Raw genomic sequence first — 19,076 nt, 5'->3', positions numbered from 1 at the left:
AGATTTGATGCCAGTCCCAGTTCAGAGATTTCTCCAGTTTTTTGAGAAAATAACTCCTTGATTTTCAAGCCAGGTGTGGACTCACCAGGTGTGGATCTATCCTCCAGTCCATACTTAAGTAGTTAGCTAATCAGAATCTCATGCAGTAGTTTGCTGATATCAAGATATATTATGTCATAGAATCATAGAGTTGGAAGGGTACAGTTAGGCCGTTGAATCCTATCCCTTATTCAGTGCAGGTGTCAAAATTAAAACATTCTAGAGAGATGGCTGTTTAGACTGTGAACACTTCCATTGAAGGCAAGCCCACCAATTTCTGGATAATTAATTTCAGTGTTGAATTGCTTTCACTCTTAGGATGTTTTTTTCTGACATTCAGTTGGAATCTACCTTCTTATATCCTTTATTTTGTGTCCTGCAGTCTGAAATAAGAGAAAACAAGACTTGACATTTGTCATTATGACATCTTCACAGATGCTTGAAGAGTGCTATCATATGTTCCTGTCTTCTTTTGTCAAGGCTAAGCTTCTCCAGCTCTTTCAATCTTTCCTCATAGGACTTTGTTACTAATCCTCTGATCATCCTCAATGTCCTTCATTGAATTTGTTCTGGTTTCTAAGAATCCTAAAATATGCCTAGTAGTTGGCACTCTACTTACAGCGAAGGCTGACCACAGCAGGATAAAGTGGAATGATTACTTCCCATGATTCAGAAATTATATTTATGTATCCTAAAATTGAATTTGCCTTTTTTGCAGTTGTATCACATTGCTGGCTCGTATTGGTTTGCAAACTTCCATTCCAAGATATTTTTCACCAGCATTATTACAAAACCAGGGCTTCCCCTCCTATATCTTTGCATTTTACTTTTCTTTCCTAAGGGAAAGAAAGAACCTTCCACTTATTTCTGTTAAATGTCATTTTCTTACTTTAACCAATTTCTCTAATCTCTCAAGGTCACTTTAAATTTGGTATCCTGCCCAATTCTGTATCGCCTGTGAATTTGATACTCATTTCCTCCACCTCGTCAGGTAAGATGTTGATGAAGGCTACCAGATCAGTATTGCAAAAAAAAAAAAAAAAAAAAAAAACCACCCAAGGTAGAGTTCTAATTCTATTTGCAACCACCTCATCGTCATCCATATTTTTGTAGTCCAGACCTGGTAGTACTAAGTGTTGAAAAACAGAGGACCCATGCCCGATACCTCTCTCCAGTTTCATGAGGAACCATGGATGGGTACTCTTTAAGTATGACTTTCAAGCCAGCAACATATCCACTTAACTTTCATGCCATCCAACTCACATTTAACTAGCTTCCATGGTATTTGTTTAAATGCTTTCCTGGAGTTAAATATAAAGATGTGTTATATTTTTAGTACTGCCATAATCTACTAATGATATTTTTCAGACCAAAAAATGATGAAGTAAGATTAATTTGACCAGACCTGGTCTTGGAAAATCTGTGCTGTCTCCTACTAACATTACATTGTTTTCAAGGTGTGTACAGACTGATTGCATTATGTTCTGCTCTAGAATTTTCTCAGGTTTCAATATCAGATTGATTGGTACATAGCTTGCTGGATCTTCTTTTATTCCCTTTTTGAAGATAGGAGCTCTTGGCCTCCTTGTCATCTCCTATTTCTTATGTTTTCTAAGATTCTTCTTCCTCTTCTTCTTCCCCTTCTTCTCCTTCTCCTCGCAGCAACTTTTAATTCCAATTTCTATTTCTCCTACTCCAGGATTTCTCATGATATGATGTATGTAAGTTAAACAAATAAGGTAGAAAGTATCCAACCTCAGTGTACTCCTTTCCCAATTTTGAACCATTTAGTTGTTCCCTATCCCATTCTAACTATGCTTCCTTTCCCCCCATTTTATTTGTTTATTCTTACAAGCTAGGTATTACAATTTTCAAGAAGAAAAGAAAAAGTAACATACTATTACAAGTACCAGTTTAAAAGAATATAGAAAAATAGATAGAGGTAACAGTAATTAAAAAAAAAATTATAAAACAGCAATAAAATAGGAGTAGATAGCCAACACACTTCAGATACCATTGAACCACCACTGTAACAAAGATTACTTCAATATACAAGATTCTGCCCGAATCAACTTTCAGTGTCCTAGGTTACAGTCCGTTTGGTCATGAGACTTCAACTTGTTCATTATGAAGAGTCATTCCCTACTTTTCTGTCAAACTTAAACTGCAGTTCTGCTTCTTCAGCCAACTCTTCTCAATTCCAAGTTGCTTTAGGATGATGGTGCTAATCCACGTTGTTAAGATTTCCAAAGAGGATTGTGGGTGTCCTTCTCATTTTCATCATCTTCTTTTCTCTGTTCCACACCCCTTTTAGCATCTGTAGGCCAATCATTGAGTGGGATTAGATTGCTTACTCTGATTCAGATAATGTTCCCAGATGCCTTCAGTTTCCCTGCCTCACCTGTCTTAATTCTTTGCATTTTTTTAATTAAAAAAAATGTAAAACTGGCTTTTCAGTTTTTAATTGAAAAAACAATTGAAACGCTCTTAGGCACTCTTAGAAAAAAATATGGGAGAGTGAATGCACCTGCCCAGGAAAAAAAAAAAAGGCTGATAGGGAGCATACTGGAGGGAACTAAAGATGATGGCCTGCTAGTAATTTTTTATATTGTGACAGAACAGGCTCAACATGGCAGTGCCAGGGTAATCATTTTGAGAGAGTGCTTACCACATGGTTGCACAATTTCAAATGTTCTTGTCCCCAAAAGATTGCCTGACCCTGATTTAAATTAGATAAAGGGACCTCCTTGGTTCCAGTTGCCTTTTTTGTAAAAGTGCAGTCCACTTCTGAATTAGTAGGCTAAAATTATGCATGTGGCTTAGGAAGAGTCAGGAAACTATACTGAGCTTGGCAAAATGGCCATAATTTCTCCCTTCCCCCAATACATTAGGAGACCCTACATACCCCCTGAAAACATTTGTATAAAGATAAGGATTATTTGTCTTCAGAGGAACTCAACCATAAGGTGTTTCTGCTTGAGATATGACTTGTAACTGGCAATTCCTGAACAGGGGCTGATGCAGAGAAACAAGGCAATTGGCTTCTTCTGAAGATGAATTAATCCGTTGCATCTTTGCATTAGCAGCAATCTGATCTAGAGATAAAGCAAAATTAGTTACCTCCAAACGGAAACTGATTGAAAAGAAGATTAGAGCAGTCAACCATAACAGAATACAGGCAGTAGATGGGAGCTTTTGGATTTAAGGAGCCTTTGATGATTTCCCAATTCAGTTTCTCACAGAACAATCTATCAGGGTATTACTTGCTAACTGCAGAAGCCAGTGGTGCCATCAGAATGAGGAGGGAGGACTTCCAGATGCAATGAATCTTTTCCATTAAACTCAAAGGAATAAAACAAAAACAAATGCCCGCTTAACAATTTCAACTCCCTTTAAATAGTGCAGAACTATGAAGTGTGACATGCTTTATAGATTTTAAAATATGAACAGAAATATGTAACATTATGCTGGACAAATCAGAGAATTTGGTTAGATGAAAATCCTCTGCTCCTCCATCAAAAAAATATCCAAATGCTGACAATGTGGCTTACTATTACATTTTGAAGGAGGTGAACTAGTAGAGTATTATTATGGAGAGGAGAATGTAATCATTTGGGCAACTTGAAGGCACAGATGTTGCTTTTGTGAAGGCTCAACTATTTAATCCAAACTCTTGGCTTAATTAAATAAATGTTTTGTACAAAGTCAAGAGCAAATACTTTGGGAAAAAATGAATTAAGCCATAGAAGCAGAGTTTGCTCTGAAAGTGACTGTGAACTGATATAAATCACCTCTCAAATATGCAATGCACTATAATACATTAAAATCCAAATATAATTGATTACAGAATAAAGGATGAGAACAACAAAATCTATCACAATCAAGCAACAACAGCTGCTTCACAAGGAAAAGTTTTAAGATAACAAACCAAGACATTATAAGCTGCAAATAATACGGCTGTGTTATTGCAAGAATGTGAAAGATACTCAATTCCACTGGCACATACTAAGAAACAGTTATACCGATCAGCTTCTGTCTCACCTACTAAGAAAACCCCAATCATTTGTTTAGAGATAATTTTTCTTAGAATTTTTCATAAGATAATTATAATTTTTATCACTTGATGTAATCTACAAACCTATTTTACTGTTCCATTTATATAATTTAGGAAGTAGTTAAATCATATTAACTGCCAGCCAGAACTCTGAACCACTGTTGACTTCTGTGTATTCTTAAAATGGTCTATTTAATCCTGCTCTTTGCTATTATTAAGGGTGGTGGTTTTCACCCACAAGATACCCTGTTTATGCCATGATTAATGACTTTCATTATAGGCTTTTCAAAGGTGAAACCTCTTGAAAATCCAGACATGGGATGTTTGAATCCTTATAAACACTTAAAAAAAAATTCTGAAAGTTAACATACATTGATTAGCTTCTGATTTCATGGTAAGGTTGCTTTTTTAAAGAAATGCACTTAAAGGTTTAACTTCTGCACTCAAATACAAGACCCGAGGATGGATAAACTTGCAGTTTTCCAATTAGTTTTATTACTTTGTGAAATGGCTTGGAGACATTTGTTCAGCTGCCCAGTAATTAAATAAGAATCACTCAGTTTCTTCTGCAGCAGGGAAAGACCAAAAGAGAACACCGTTTAGCTTTTCTGTATAATAATCATTGTTTTTAAAAATTCCAGGTTTATTGTAATGATCTTTTTACAATATTATTTAAAAGCCTGTTTCTGCAGTTATTTGGTCTTCAAGATGAAATTGAATCAAATAGATAGCAGTTAGCTTCCTAAACAAATATCACCACATCCCAAATAACTATTTTTCTAACCAGCAGAAGTTTTTCCCCAACCCCACTTCCTTTCTGATATACATGTTTTATGGGCCGCTTTTACAGCAGTACCACCCTAGGCTGCACTTCACTTTTTCGACTTTCTTTGTAATTTCACCCTCAACTCAGAATGTTTCTTCATTTGCTTTATTACAAAATTAGCGGAAAACCGAGGTGAGGTCTTTCAACACCTATCCCACTCTGACAAACAACATACCACAAGAGGCAACAGAGCAATTTACTGAAACTGCTGAGAAATGGCACAATTGAATAAGCCAGCAAAGGACTGGGAAAGAAATCACATCCCCTCCCCCCGCATTCACGCTTTGAAAACTGCTACATGGTGTAATTAGGCAGGGCCCACCTGGGCTGAGATTGGAGGCTTTCATTTGCAGTGTTGCCATCATCCTGAAAGCAGTGATTATTTTAATATCGTTGCCAATTTCATTAGGCATATCATGCACCAGGGTGTGGTGTGCTGGGAAAGAACCACATGTACTAGAAAAGCAAGCAGTCACAAGCAACTCCAGACATGCTGCTATCACCTGCCTTTTGCTGATCTCTTTTTTCCCTTTTCTCCTCCTTCTGAAGTACAGAGCACGTTATGCAAATGACAGGATGTTTTTTATATATTATTCCGTCTTCTTGTTTTAAGGAAGCAGACTGGAAACTTAGTTAGCTTGCCAGTTGGCTTCTGACCAGAAACTATTTTATAGCTTAGCAGTGACAAAATTCTGAGAAATTATTTTTCCAGAACTATGACAAAAACCAGGCATTTCATCAGCAGTCCTGGGAGGAAAAAGATAATTAACACATCTAACTATCTTGTGCAACAGGCCTCTCCCTGTTAGCTGTGCCCTGGGAAGTATTTTCATTTACTAGTGAACATTCATGCTGTGTTCCATTTGGCTAAAAACTGTAACAGGAACACTATGGCTGAAAATTGCTGCTATGGATCTCACTCCCATATCATCTCTAATTTCATAAGTGCATTAGCCTGACCAGAGCCAAATCTCATTCAAACAATAAATACTCTTACCCAGAAACCAACACTGTTGACCAACAGTGCTAAAATCTATCTTCCCATTTCATGTCAGTTTCTTTGGCCAAAAAAATTTCCTGGTCTTCCATCTCATCCCCCAAATGCTTTAGAATTCCTTTCAGTTGTGTTTTTAAGCTTACGTTAGTGCTGTAAGGTAGAGCAGGCAATATGAGGAGGGGCAGGCTGGAGCTCAGCCTCCCAACTTTCCAGAGCGTGGCAAGAAAACAACTAGTGATGCACTGATTACAAACAATGGAAGGGGCTGAATTTGGGGAGCTCATTTTCTTTCTTTTTTCCAGGATTCTAAGGGTGGGAATGGGTGCCAGAGATCTTTTGCTTACATTTCCACCCTTAAAAAATCTTGAAATCACCATTTTCAGGCTGAATTTGGGCCAAAAAAGACCCCCAAAGGCTTTGAGGATTGAAAGTGCTTGAGGAAAAAAGAGAATTCCCATTTCCATTCTTAATATTGGGAGGAAATGTGCAATTTCCTGCCAAAATTTGGGAGTGCAATCTTACACATAGAAGCAAAAATTTGCCCATTAAACCTTCCCTTAGGATTTAACTAAAGCAGGAAAAGTGACAGGGAGAAACTGGAACTGATCCAGGGAGATCTGTCCCCCTCACCAGCCCAAGAGGGTAGAATAATGACAGAGTATGGAGCTTTAGGAGACTCCACTCCTCCTCAAAATCCCTACCTCCTAATATAATTCATTGATTTCTTATACAGGAGTCAAGGTCACTTGATGTTTGTTTTTGTAAAGCTGTGAGTAAAGGGTAAAATATGGAAGAGGGGTGTCATCTGAGGCTTTGTGGACCAGATCAGCTGAACTGGTAGGCTCATTAAGTTTATACAGGATCCTGTTTCTTGTATAATAGACATGTTTGAGACATGAATGAAGTAACAAAAGCTACAACAAACTCTTCACATGCTCACTTATTGTTACACACTAGCAGCATCTCCTGCTCCCTTTCTACATGCTAGCCTGAATGAAAAGATAAACTTTTCATACATTCTGATGGCCCATGTTGTACAATAAGAAATGCAGGCTGCCAATAAAAGAAACTAGCCACCTTTCTTATTATTCTTAGCCTTGTAGCTCTGCTCTGTGCATATGTAAAAACCAAGAGAGTTTAATGGAGCTTGCTGCAAAACGGCTGTGTCCCTGTCCCTTGGATGCTGTGATCGGGGAACAATTTTACTAAATGGAATAGAAGTTGTAACACTGGCACTTTCTAATGGACTTAGGATAATACAATTATATCATCAATCGATGCATTGTTTCTCTAACTTTTGCTATCTGAAAGCAGCTGCACAAATCATAACTGGATATAACTCAGGAAAACTTAGCAATAACTATCTCATCAAGCTCCAGTCTATAATTATGTGATTTTTTTTTTTAAAAAAACCCTCTAAACCCAGAATCTGTAGGAATAAATCTGATGGTTTGTGTTTTGTCTCTGGTGGCAGCAGCATCTGAGGAAGAGAAAAGTTATTACAGCTACAGTATTATGTGTAAGACTATGGAAATTAACTACAATATTGCTGCTTTAATATTCAAAAGTATACCTAGAGATCTGGAGAACTGACACAACTCAGCACTGGCTTTAGTAAATGTTCATTATAAGCAATAAAAACTTTTGAATAAAATAACAGTGTCAGTCCCCTGTTGTGTTGAGAGAAATTAATGTATTTATTTTAACATTTAAATACTAGCAGTATACTATAAATCATTTAATTCAGAGGCAGTTTTTCATGAAGAGTCAGTTTGATCAACACAAGCCTCCTGTTTGGTTCTTCTTAAAAAGCACAAGGGAAAGTTATTTTTCATTTTAAAACATTACTAGTAAAAAATATATCCCTGACAAACCATATATGCTTCCTTTCTCAGGAATATTGTTAAAGAGACAACGATCAAATGATTGCCTTTAATTCACAGGAAAGATTTCAGTAGTGAGTAACTCATGAAAGGACAGATTGCCCTTCAGTTAAAAAAAAAACCTATTATGCAGGCAAACTTACATATTTAGGGGTCTGTGATTTATCAACTGAATTGATACCAGTAAGCAGCCCTAAAAGATAGGAGAGAACCTTCCAAAAAGTGAATGGAGACAAGCTGTTAATACTGAAGATTCACTTTTTTGTCAAAGTAATTATTTGATGGGATCTATTTTAACAGATAAATCGGGAAGGACGCAGATATACCCCACTTGAAAATCAGATTATTATTCCATAGCTACCTTCTTTTGGCACTTGATCAGAAGTTTTGCTTTTTCCTGTAAGTTTTTGTCCAGAGGGCAAGTTTACACTACTCTGTGCACATTGATATTCTTCCTCTTTTTATGTAGCTCTCTACTTGCCAATCAAAGTTTTCTAGGGACCTTTGCTTTGGGGTGTTTAGTGGAGATAAATCATATTCCTGAAAAAAGTCTTTTACAGCCTGTTGACTGGCCACTCTGTGAATCTGATCAGTCTGTGATGCTGTTGAGAAGATATCATTGTTGAAGACTAGTTGACAAAGACAGTCACTGTCTACAGAGGAAGGAGGAACTTTTTCTAGAGTGGACCTCACATCCTTTCTGTCCCTGGAAAAAGTGCATGTGCATGCTGGTGTTGCAGCAGTCTGACACTTTTTAAGTTGATTGACAACATTGTCCTTCAGCTGATGTTTGGTAGAAAACATGTTTTCTGACTCTACTACAGATAGTACTCTCTGGTTCTCAAGGTTTGTTGGTTCTACTGTTATTTCTTCCTTTTTCTCTTTACATTGTGCAGACCAAGCACACTGTTCTTGTCTACAATAAGGCACAGTTCTGTTAGTGGATTCCGGGCAGCACTGCTGGGAAATTTCTGGGTCAGGGTAATACTTGTTCTGTCTAGTACATTTTTCTGGAGAGTCAAAGCAAACTCCCTTTGGAACATGATGAGTGGTTGCCAATTTTAGTAGTTTTATCGGCTTTTCTCTCTTCTTGTTTTGCGTGACTCGTTTAACCGATTCAGGAACTTTAGACTCCAGAAGTGAATAGTTTTCAGATGTCAAATATTGCTGAAAATATACCTGACATGCCTCCTTCTTCACCACAGGGATAATGGAGCAGGGCTTTAACCAAGCTACAAATTCCAACAGCTCTTGGAAAGATGAGTGGTCAGAATAAGGAACAACATATATATTAGGGTGTTTGATTTTCACTGGTCTGCTGGTAGGGAGAATAGCTATAGTTGGATGACTCCGATTCCAGTTGGTTATTGTTTCTTTGCAGATTTCTGAAAAATCCACAGCATGAATCCATCCAGCTCCTTCTTCAGAAGTGAAAACATCCTCCATTTCCAACAGTTGCATAAGCTCCAACTTCTGGGGACTCACTACAATCCATGTATGAAATTCTTGGGCCAGTTCCACCAAAAGTGACTCCTTTCCCAAGCTGTATATACCTACAAGATAGCAAACACCTGTTAGCATTTCAAAAGCCAGGTAGCGTAACACTATAGTAATTCAATCTTCAGAGTGGAATGTATTCAACTATTATTATTACATCAAGTCAGAGCATTTGAAATATGGCTTGGCAGTTGAAGACTTCAAAAACCTGAAACACTACACCTTCCCTTGGTGGTCTCCTCTGCTAATGGCTATTGGCTCAATTGGCCGCTCCATGCAACTGTTTTATCATTGCTGATACATGTTCATATTTTATGGAGTCAAACCATCTTCCAGATTAATGATTAGATAGGATCAATTTTCACAGGTGACTTTGAGAAAATATGCTGCATCTTACTACTCTGGAGGGCATTCAACACTATAATAATGATAATTAGTAGCAGTTAAATATAGACTAAAATTAATACTAAAATAAATATGAAATTATTAAATTTGTAATCTTTGCCTCCTTGAAAAAGACAGATTTCTCCAAGTCCTGACTTCATTAAATCAGTTCCATGTTCTCCCTTTGGGGACCCTCTATAAACCAGGGTTGCACAACAGGCCAGACACTGCACTTGGCTTTTCAAAGATGTACCAGCAATCACATTCTAAAAAGCAGTCATGGCCAGAAAATAACCCTGGATTTTAATTCATATAATTTAACCTGAATTAATATGAGACAGAGCCTGTTTGGTGTAGTGGCTAAGGTACCAAGGTAGAAACCAGGAGACTGAGTTCTAGTCCTGCCTTAGGCACAAAGCCACCTGGGTGACCTTGGGCCAGTCACTCTCTCTCAGCCCTAGGAAGGAGACAATGGCAAACCACTTCTAAATCTTGCCAAGAAAACTGCAGGGACTTGTCCAGGCAGTCACCAGGAGTCAGGTGATAATTTTATTATTCTACATGTATTTAATGAACTTCCCTTTCTAACACCTTAAAATTTAGAATTCAGTAGCAACTTCTGAAAGTATCTGGAGCATTGCATCTGAGACTTTCTGGAGATGGGGAATGTTTGGGGCCTTGACTTGTGCACCTCTGGTGTAAACTTGCTATGATGGTTATCTGGGTTGGCACTCCATGGCCTACCATGAGCCAACAGGCTGAAACCAAAAGGATTCAGAGAAAATAGGCTCAAACCAGGGTGAAATGCCAAAAAGAATTTTACTGAATAAATATTAATAAAATTACAGAGAAAGGTATACAATCCACATCTATTCTGCTTCCCCAAATTCCCAGAAATGACAGTAGACAGACTAGCCCTCCTAGGAATGTGGATCTATGTTGAGATTGAAAGTGGCCAGATTTTATAATCTTTCTATACTTTTTTTTTAGGAGACAGGGAGTATATAGTAACACCTGGAGATGGCTTGGTAGCCCATCTTATCAGGACCTTGGTCTCAACTTCAGAGTTGACTCTCTGCCAGTGATATTTTAAATAAGGCATTGTCTCTAGCAGACATCACCTGGGAAATAATCTGATGAACTATCTTGTCAATAACTTGGGAACACAGATAGTTGACCGTTTGCTAAAATATTTTTATGGGGAAAGATTGAATTTAGAGTAAGGCTGCTTGTATGCCCAGCACCCCCAACAGGTGTTAGATTAGGGAACTCATGCTGTCCTCTTTAGCTTAATCATTATAAGTAGCAATACACATAAAGCTTGCTAAGTAACTTCTTCTAAGCACAGGTATGGATAAATTTACAACACAAAACTTGCTAAGTCTGCAGAAATTGCCAATGCTGCTAAGTAACTCTATCTACACATTACTTCTTGTATGTGGAAAGGGGAAAAAAGGGTCCACACTACTATTTCCTTGCCAGTCTGCCATGCCACTGTACTACCTAAAGGATTCTCAGATCAGTGAAGAATCTATATGACAACTTCTTCCCATTCTATTAGATCCTAAAATTAGATCTTCTTACCAATCTTCACCTGATGATCAGGGTGACTCCTGATCACCCTTTTGATTTGCTCAGTGGCCTGTTGCCGGGATGGTAAGACAACTTCAGGATGACAGTTGGTATTGTCCAGATAGAGGAAATTGATAAGCTTTGAGTTCTTCAGAACTGGCTCCTGCTGCATGTTAGGAGTGTAACGAAAATCACCTGTTAAGACACAGATATAATGCGACTGTCAGGAGAAACTGCTCTTGGGAAGCAGAAGCCTAAATTAATTAAGAATAAATGTCTTTGGTTACTGTAGTAGGAAGCAGTGATGTAAATTTTCTAAAGCATTTTTGAATGTGAAACTCATATTTCATTGAGTCTTGCAAAATTACTGAATGACCAGCTACTAGTTTACAGCTACTGTTGAATGTATGTTGACACAAAGTGGGATTTACATTTTCTTCTTCCATATAGGTCTGAATCTCAGACATTATACCATGCCAGTCTGCACAGTTATAGAAGTGGGAAGCTACACTTTTAGCTTGCTATTACAGCTAGCATCAAACAGCAAGCAAGCGAAAGCGAGAGAGAGAGAGAGAGAGAGAGAGAGAGAGAGAAAGAAAAAGAAAGAAGGAAGGAAGGAAGGAAGGAAGGAAGGAAGGAAGGAAGGAAGGAAGGAAGGAAGGAAGGAAGGAAGGAAGGAAGGAAGGAAGGAAGGAAGGAGAAAAGCAGCTGAGGACATGTTATGACAGGATTCAGACAAACCTAGGCCACAAGGGACAATCATAGATGTGACCTAAAATGCAATTCTCCTCTCTCTCAAAAACAAAGAAGTTCATACCTGTGTAGAGAATGACACCAAAGTACCCTTCAAAAAGGAACATGACAGATCCGGGGCAATGGTTAGCATCTATCAAGGTCACTGTCATGGTCTCTCTGCCCATCTCATCCAAAGCCACAATATGGCTATCTCCCACTTCCAAAGGACGGATCCACTGCTTAGCTACCTAGAATCCAAAGAAAGACATAATAGAATCAATGTCAGACTTTGCCTAAGAGATGAGAAAATGAGTAGGATAATGGTGAACTACATTTCCCAGCATTCTGCACACTAGAAAGGTCTGTCAGTGTGTATTTCAGCAACACCAGGAGAACAAAGAGCTGACTAAGAGAAGTGGTAGAAGAACAATTACATGTGCCTAGGTTGTACCTTCAGCCTGAGATGTAGAATTTGACCAGAAACAGGTGAACAATAAACTGGTTGGTTCCAGGTGCTAGAAAGCCCCACAGTATGGTCACTGTGCATATGAGAAAGAAAGAACAAGCGAGCCTGCCCAGCTTTCCTGATATTCCAAAAATCCACCGCAATGGGTGTACCGGCAATCAGAGTCCCATTCATCACTCCAGGTCCTATAAAAACAATGAATGCATTTGAAAACTAAAAAAAAAAAAATCTCAGAAAAGTTAAGATGAATTTATGCATCAGTAAAATTCCAAACAAACTTATTAAAAAAAAAAAAAATGGGGTGGGGATACTGGTATCCAAAATGATATCCACAGACAGTAAGAACTAAACTTAGATTAGGCTAATAAGGCAATATAGCATGCTCTCTTATTTGCTTAGCACTTAGGATTTCAATTGCTGTGTTTCTATGACACATTCACAGTTTGACACCCAAAGCCATAAACTGATCACAAGGCCTATATCTGCGCAATACAGGCCATAAGTCCCCAACCTATTCCTATATGCAGACTGCTATATAATCTCTACAATTTTTTGAGGACCATCAGTGGAGGGCAATGCAGCCCCTGTGAGCCCTACAGCGTGTGTGTGTGTGTGCGCGCGCGCGCGCGCCTTTGAGTCAGTCTTGACTCCTGGCAACTCTAAAGCAGGACTAGCATTCACCATTTCCCAGTTTCTAGCCTGGTGCCTTAACCACTGAACCGAACTGGCTCTCTCCCTACAGCATACATATTTAATAAAGTGTAGTAGTAGTAGTAGTAGTAGTAGAGAATGCGTCCAGAGGACCTCCAAATTATTCTTTTTAATGAAAAATGGCCTAAATCTTGTGGGACAGTGAAACCTTATGACATTTTAGCACTCCAGCTAAAGAGATTAGGACAAGACCGCGGTCCAGCGCAAAAAACTTTTGCGGCACCCACGGGCAGCACTTTACAACTGCTGATTTATGAGTAGACGAGCACTATAAAACTTTGTTCTGGAGCTCAGTCCACACACCCGCCCCTTCCCTAAATCAGTATGCAGAGAGCACCGCGAAAGCTTACTGCGATTTGCCGTAGCCTTGTAGCACAGGAAAGAGAAGGCAGCAAAAAGGGATGGCTCTCCTTTCCCAGATGCAAAAATGCCTGCTCGGCGAGCTTCCCAGTGGAGGGAATTAAAGAACTCTTTCCTGAGCAAGTAGGAACGTCCTGTCACTTTCCCAATTTTGTCCTCACGCAGCAGCTTTTCCCGCCGAAGAATGGAAGAACCAAAAAAACAATTCGCCCGCTCGCAAGGCGTTACGACAAACGAGCATGCGCGGTACTGGCCGCGAGAAGAAAAAAAATTGCGCCGCTAGCCGGAGAACGCGAACCAAGACGGTAAGCGCATGCCCGTTATCGACCTGCCGGGGAGCTCATGCGCAGAATAGTCATAATTTGAAGGTTACAGTCGTGATCCTCTCGGCCACTGTTACTCAACTTCAGAAGCTTTAAGATGTGCGGACTTCAACTCCCAGAATTCCAAGCTGTATGTAATCCCACGGTCTGAAGACAAAACTTCCTGGATACTTTTGACGCCTCCCCCCCACCCCGGAAGGCTGTTATAGAGGCCCATAAGAAAACAGTAGAAAAATCCAGGATTTGTGCGGAGCTGCGACTAGGCAACAGCAGCCTTTCCCTTCTCAAGCAAAAGGTAGCAGCAAAGCCTGCGTGGTGTTTGTAACGCGAGTAAGCCAGGACTCTTTTGCACTGCGAAGAAAATGGAGCTGATGTCTTTACTTGGGGCGGGGGCGGTGATCACGAAAGGAGGCTGCGGCTGAGGCTGTTCGGGAGATTTTTATTAATCTACTCCGTTGTAGATTAATAAAAATTCATATAATGATACTTTCGGGCTGCTGTTGAGAGTTAGGACCCTGCAGCGTATCCGAGGTTTCTTCTGGCTTCTGATTCTCCCCGTCCCTAGCGCAACCAGGATATTAAGCTGAAAAGCCCCCGGAAACGTTTGCAGTGAGGATAATTTAAACCTTTATGTGACTGCCAAGCAAATAACTTATCCTGCATTGCACTACCAGTTCTCACTTCATTTGAGAAAATAAGAGTTGCATTAAAGTTTCTTCTAAAGGAGAAGAGAATTTTGGAGGCATTCGCACGAGTTTTGTCTTCCTGCACTTAAAGCTCCGCATTTTGAGAGCTTGATTCCCTCCGATGACGAGGTAAATTGCAAAATTTGCCCTCCGAGCGCATTCACTCCATTTATTCTCTAGTTGCCTGGTATAAAAATTGTAATGCTTTAGTTTTCGCTCTCTGCCAGGCCAGAGCATTTACCATAAACAAGTGATAAATTGTGGTCTAAAATCTTTGTGTTTTCAGAGCTGGGAAAGCTACTGTTTCCTGCGCCCTGAAGACTAAATGTAGTTTCATACCAACAGTATCTACAATGACTGCATTGATTCCACAACTTTCATCTTTGGCTTGACACAATTGTACTTTGCATAACTAGTTTAATTTTTGAGCTGTACTGCTCCTTCCTTCCTTCCTTCTTTCCTAGCAGTATCTTGTGTCATGGAGAGTTCTAAGAATTTAACAGCTTATACATCATGTTATGACATTTTGTTTGGTCCTAATAAATGTACCACCTATCTGTGGAATTAATACCTCTTTCTCATAACTGTTTTATTAATCTGATGAAAAGGAAGTGATTCACCAAAAATATAATACATTTGTTAGTTTGTTTTTATGCCTTTTATTGTTTTTACAGTAAGTCTAACACAGCTACTCCTCCAGAAATTAGGTGTAACTAGTTACTTGTTATCTATTTGTTGCTATTCTTGTCTTCTTGCCTTTCTTCTATTCCATCGCCTGTATTTACTGTATTTTGTTTGCTGTAAGCTCCTTGGAGCAGAGACGTGTTAACTTGTTGCTTGTAAAAATGCCGTGCTGTTTGCTGTCACAGTGAAAAAGTAGCAGTAGTCTCTGTTCTGAGAAAAGCAGAAAAGACGAGATTGAATGGAATACAGTCTGAAATGCTCAGCTTTCTTTCCGTGACCGTATCTGCCCTATGTGACTATTATCCTAGGTTCTTGAAGAATCAGTACTTCCAGGGTATTTAGGATCTCAACAAGATGCCATATCTTGGTTCAGAGGATACAGTGAAGGAGCTGAAGAGGGCCCTGTCCAACCCTCATGTGCAAGCTGACCGTCTTCGCTATAGAAATGTTATCCAACGAGTGATCAGGTCTGTACTGAGATGCTTGTGTTATGCTACAGTCCTCTTGTATTCTGTCAATTATAGCTGGTCTTATGAAACGCTGGAAGTTTTTAATCAATTAAAAATACATGCAATAATTGCTTTAGATTGCTATTCAGATAATATTTTAACAACATTAACTATCAAAAAAGTTTAAAAATAATTGGATCTGGTTAGAGTACGTATAATCTATCTTTATATTGTTAATACAATTTTTTTACAACTGTGCAGTTTTTTTTCAGATACATAGGATATAAAGTTTTGCTTATTTCTATTTTGTATACTGTACTACACCTGCAAAAGACTTTGTAACAGTAACATGTTATTTTATAAAAGCCAATCTTAACAAAATCAAGAAATAGTATTTGCGATTACTTGGAACATAAATGGAAATCTTTGATTAAAGGAAAAAGGAAAAAAATATTTTGTGCTGTGCAATATTGCTTCCTCTCTCTGTCTTATTGTTATTTCTAGTTCAATTTTTTTAAAATGTTCTGGTTGTCCAGGCCAAGATTATATTAAAAAAGAAATCAACATTCTGTCTCTAATGTTGTGCAAAGTATAGCTAAATACTATAATAATATTTTCATATATTTAGTTCAAATATTTATTTATTTATTACATTTATAAGGTGGCCCAACTCTACAGAGACTCTGGATGTCACATATTTAAGTTAGAGATACATTACATATTTTAACTGCTCTGTGGAGATGCATGCTGAAGATTGCAGCTGACCACGCTCAGTTGTCATGCAGTGCTTTAGTAGAGGTATCAAGCAGGTTTGTGCCTGGGATTTCATAATGAACCCATGATCCAACCCCCACCTTACCTTGGTTCATTAGATGAATTCACTCCTTTTCCTTCTTCCTTATCTTCATTTCCTCAGCTTCAATATAAATCCTAGCCATTTCCTTTTCATAATCCTTTTCAAGTGGGGAAAAAATGTAGTGTGCAATCCACCTAGTACTCTGGAATATAACCACCTTGGATCTCAGCCAATTATAAATATAATTTAGTCTTGCAATCTGTGTATGAAATTCATACTTCCTTTTCATTTTTGCAAATGTTGTTTAAAAAAAAAACCTTTCTGCTACTCTTAAACAGGTAAAGGAAATATGCAGGGCACTGAAACGTTTTTTTTTAGATTTTTTATCCCGCCTTTACTATTTTTATAAATTGCTCAAGGTGGTGAACATACCTAATACTCCTGCCTCTTCCTGTTTTCCCCACAACAACAACCCTGTGAGGTGAGTTGGACTAAGAGTGACTGGCCCAAAGTCATTCATCTGGCTTTCATGCCTAAAGCAGGACTTAGAACTCACAGTCTCCTGCTTTCTAGCCTGGTGCCTTAACTACTAGACCAAACTGGAAAACCCTATTTGGGTTTCCTTCTGGCTTGTCAAATTTTATTATTGTCCATATACTTTCAAACTTATATGATTTACCTATACAAAGTATTAGGTATACATCATACTATTATGGGTGTAATTTAACTGTGAATTCCCTTCTCCTTACACTCTTCTATCAAATTTCTAGCCAAGGAATACCTTCCAAGGGAACAGTTGAAATTTTCTTATTTGACCTGGTGTTCAAAAGCTAGGCTTAAGAAATTATTTAAATTGACACCTTGTTTATATTGCATATTTCTTGATGTATTTATTTTTTCTGAGACTTTGAAAAGTGGAGGATTACATAGAAGTAAGTCAATCAAAGTATGCCGAGTTTGGAATATGTAGCCAAAAGTTAACATAAAATGCTCCAGGTAAAGACTTTGGATTTTTGTGGTGCAGGACTTACTTTGGCTGTGTTTGCAGTTAAGCTGCTCCACTGAGGTGGAATGCAAGTGAAACTTAAAATGTATTTGCATAAATATATACACAAATTCTGGGTGACAACTTCTTATGGTTTATGCATTGGCTATAATAATGACAAAGTTATCTTTTGATTTTTCAGATAGATTAATATGGGATCCCCATCGCTGTATTTAAATTCTGTCTTTTTCTTGCAGGCATATGACCCAAGGTGTAGATGTCTCCAGTGTCTTTATGGAGATGGTTAAAGCTAGTGCTACCATAGACATTGTTCAGAAGAAGCTAGTGTACTTGTATATGTGTACATACGCTCCACTGAAGCCTGATCTAGCTCTTTTAGCTATCAATACTCTGTGCAAAGACTGTTCAGACCCCAACCCTATGGTTAGGGGTCTGGCTCTGCGTAGCATGTGCAGTCTGAGGTAAGGAAATATACTGCTTGCTCTGACCTTCACTGCAATCACATATGAGAGAAGGGTATATTGTGTTATACACTCAGATACAGAGGTTATTGGGCAATAGCTCATGTCCTGAACTGTGACGTTTCAGTTCTTTTAACTTGAATTTAAGTCTTATTAGTAATACATCACTACAAATAACAGATCCCTCCTAGTTCTGGGACACACTTGAAGAGCTTTCTGTTTTGTTGGCCTAGACTGAATTTCCCTTGAATTATAGCAGGGTAGACTGCTATTTTGCTATCAGATCTGCAGAATCTAGTACTAACTATTTAATAATATTTTATTAAAAGGGGGGGGCATCAAATTAAAGAGGGTTTTAAGAGAATTTATAGATTGATAGCCTACAATGTTCCTAGGATGCCTGGCATACAAGAATATATTCAGCAGCCAATCCAGAATGGTCTACGAGACAAAGCTTCTTATGTAAGGAGAGTAGCTGTTCTTGGATGTGCAAAGATGCAAAAACTCCAAGGAGATTGTGAAGTGGGTAAATAAACATTTTTTTTTCCACTCCCTTTTCAATCCCCCCTCTCCATTCCTGTTAGAATAAATATGTGGCATATTGTTTTAATGCTATGAAGAGAAAGTTGGGTTTGAATGCTGTAACAGTTCTACTTTGCACGTAGAGAGCCCCCTTCACATCAGATATATTCTGCTGAGTGCGATTCTTCCTACCTTGCCCCATAATTACTTGCCAGCAACCCTTCTCAGCAAACTCATATATATATAAATATAAAAATAAATATATATATATATATGTATATATATAAAATTATTATTATTATTATTATTATTATTATTATTATTATTATTATTATTTAAACTTGTATGCCCAACTCTCAGCAACTCTGGGTTGCTCACAACAATCAAAGAAATTACAATAAAATCAGTAAAACATGATAAATGAAAAGATGGCAAACGCAATGAAGCAAGGGGTTTCACTCTCCCCTGCCAAAGGCCTGGGTGAAGAGCCAGGTCTTCATGGCTCTTCTAAACGACAACAAAGTGGGGGCCATTTGGATTGTTTTCATTAGATGATAATTGTTTGTGTTTGTATACACATGGTCAAAAGCAACGTCACAAAGAAGATGAAAGATGAAATATTTCT

The 19,076-nt window shown here is 38.3% G+C and overlaps 2 protein-coding genes across 7 annotated transcripts in view; one reads left to right on the top strand and one right to left on the bottom strand.

Moving 5' to 3' along the window:
* Positions 1-19,076, top strand: part of AP4B1 (adaptor related protein complex 4 subunit beta 1) — a 40,467-nt gene that overhangs the window by 12,361 nt on the left and 9,030 nt on the right. The window contains exons 1-4 of one of the 4 annotated variants that reach the window (XM_007429591.4): positions 13,686-14,142; positions 15,526-15,684; positions 17,705-17,929; positions 18,325-18,455. In XM_007429591.4, coding sequence (XP_007429653.1) covers positions 15,572-15,684; positions 17,705-17,929; positions 18,325-18,455 — 469 coding nt within the window. In that variant the 5' untranslated portion in view covers positions 13,686-14,142; positions 15,526-15,571. The other 3 variants (XM_088128411.1, XM_007429590.4, XM_025167539.2) reach the window with 3 other exon arrangements.
* DCLRE1B (DNA cross-link repair 1B) lies at positions 1,073-13,783 on the bottom strand. Of its 3 annotated transcripts, XM_088128412.1 has the most exons (7): positions 13,515-13,645; positions 12,439-12,638; positions 12,070-12,235; positions 11,265-11,447; positions 8,161-9,352; positions 2,945-3,134; positions 1,073-2,356 (listed from the first exon to the last, which is right to left on the bottom strand). In XM_088128412.1, the coding sequence occupies exons 2-5, from the start codon at positions 12,625-12,627 to the stop codon at positions 8,229-8,231; spliced, it is 1,662 nt and encodes a 553-aa protein (XP_087984538.1). In that variant the 5' UTR covers positions 12,628-12,638; positions 13,515-13,645; the 3' UTR covers positions 1,073-2,356; positions 2,945-3,134; positions 8,161-8,228. The 3 variants fall into 3 exon arrangements, with proteins under 3 accessions (XP_087984538.1, XP_087984540.1, XP_087984539.1); XM_088128414.1 differs by having other exon boundaries at positions 1,073-3,134; positions 13,515-13,783; XM_088128413.1 differs by lacking the exon at positions 12,439-12,638 and having other exon boundaries at positions 1,073-3,134; positions 13,515-13,638.

The sequence above is a fragment of the Python bivittatus genome, unplaced genomic scaffold (genome assembly GCF_059951505.1).
Source record: "Python bivittatus isolate LINGU-HERP-01145 unplaced genomic scaffold, Pbiv_v1 ctg000700_np1212, whole genome shotgun sequence".
In the NCBI taxonomy this organism is placed as follows: Eukaryota; Metazoa; Chordata; class Lepidosauria; order Squamata; family Pythonidae; genus Python; species Python bivittatus.
Note: the sequence above shows the minus strand (reverse complement) of the source record. Positions and strands in the feature narration are given on the sequence as shown.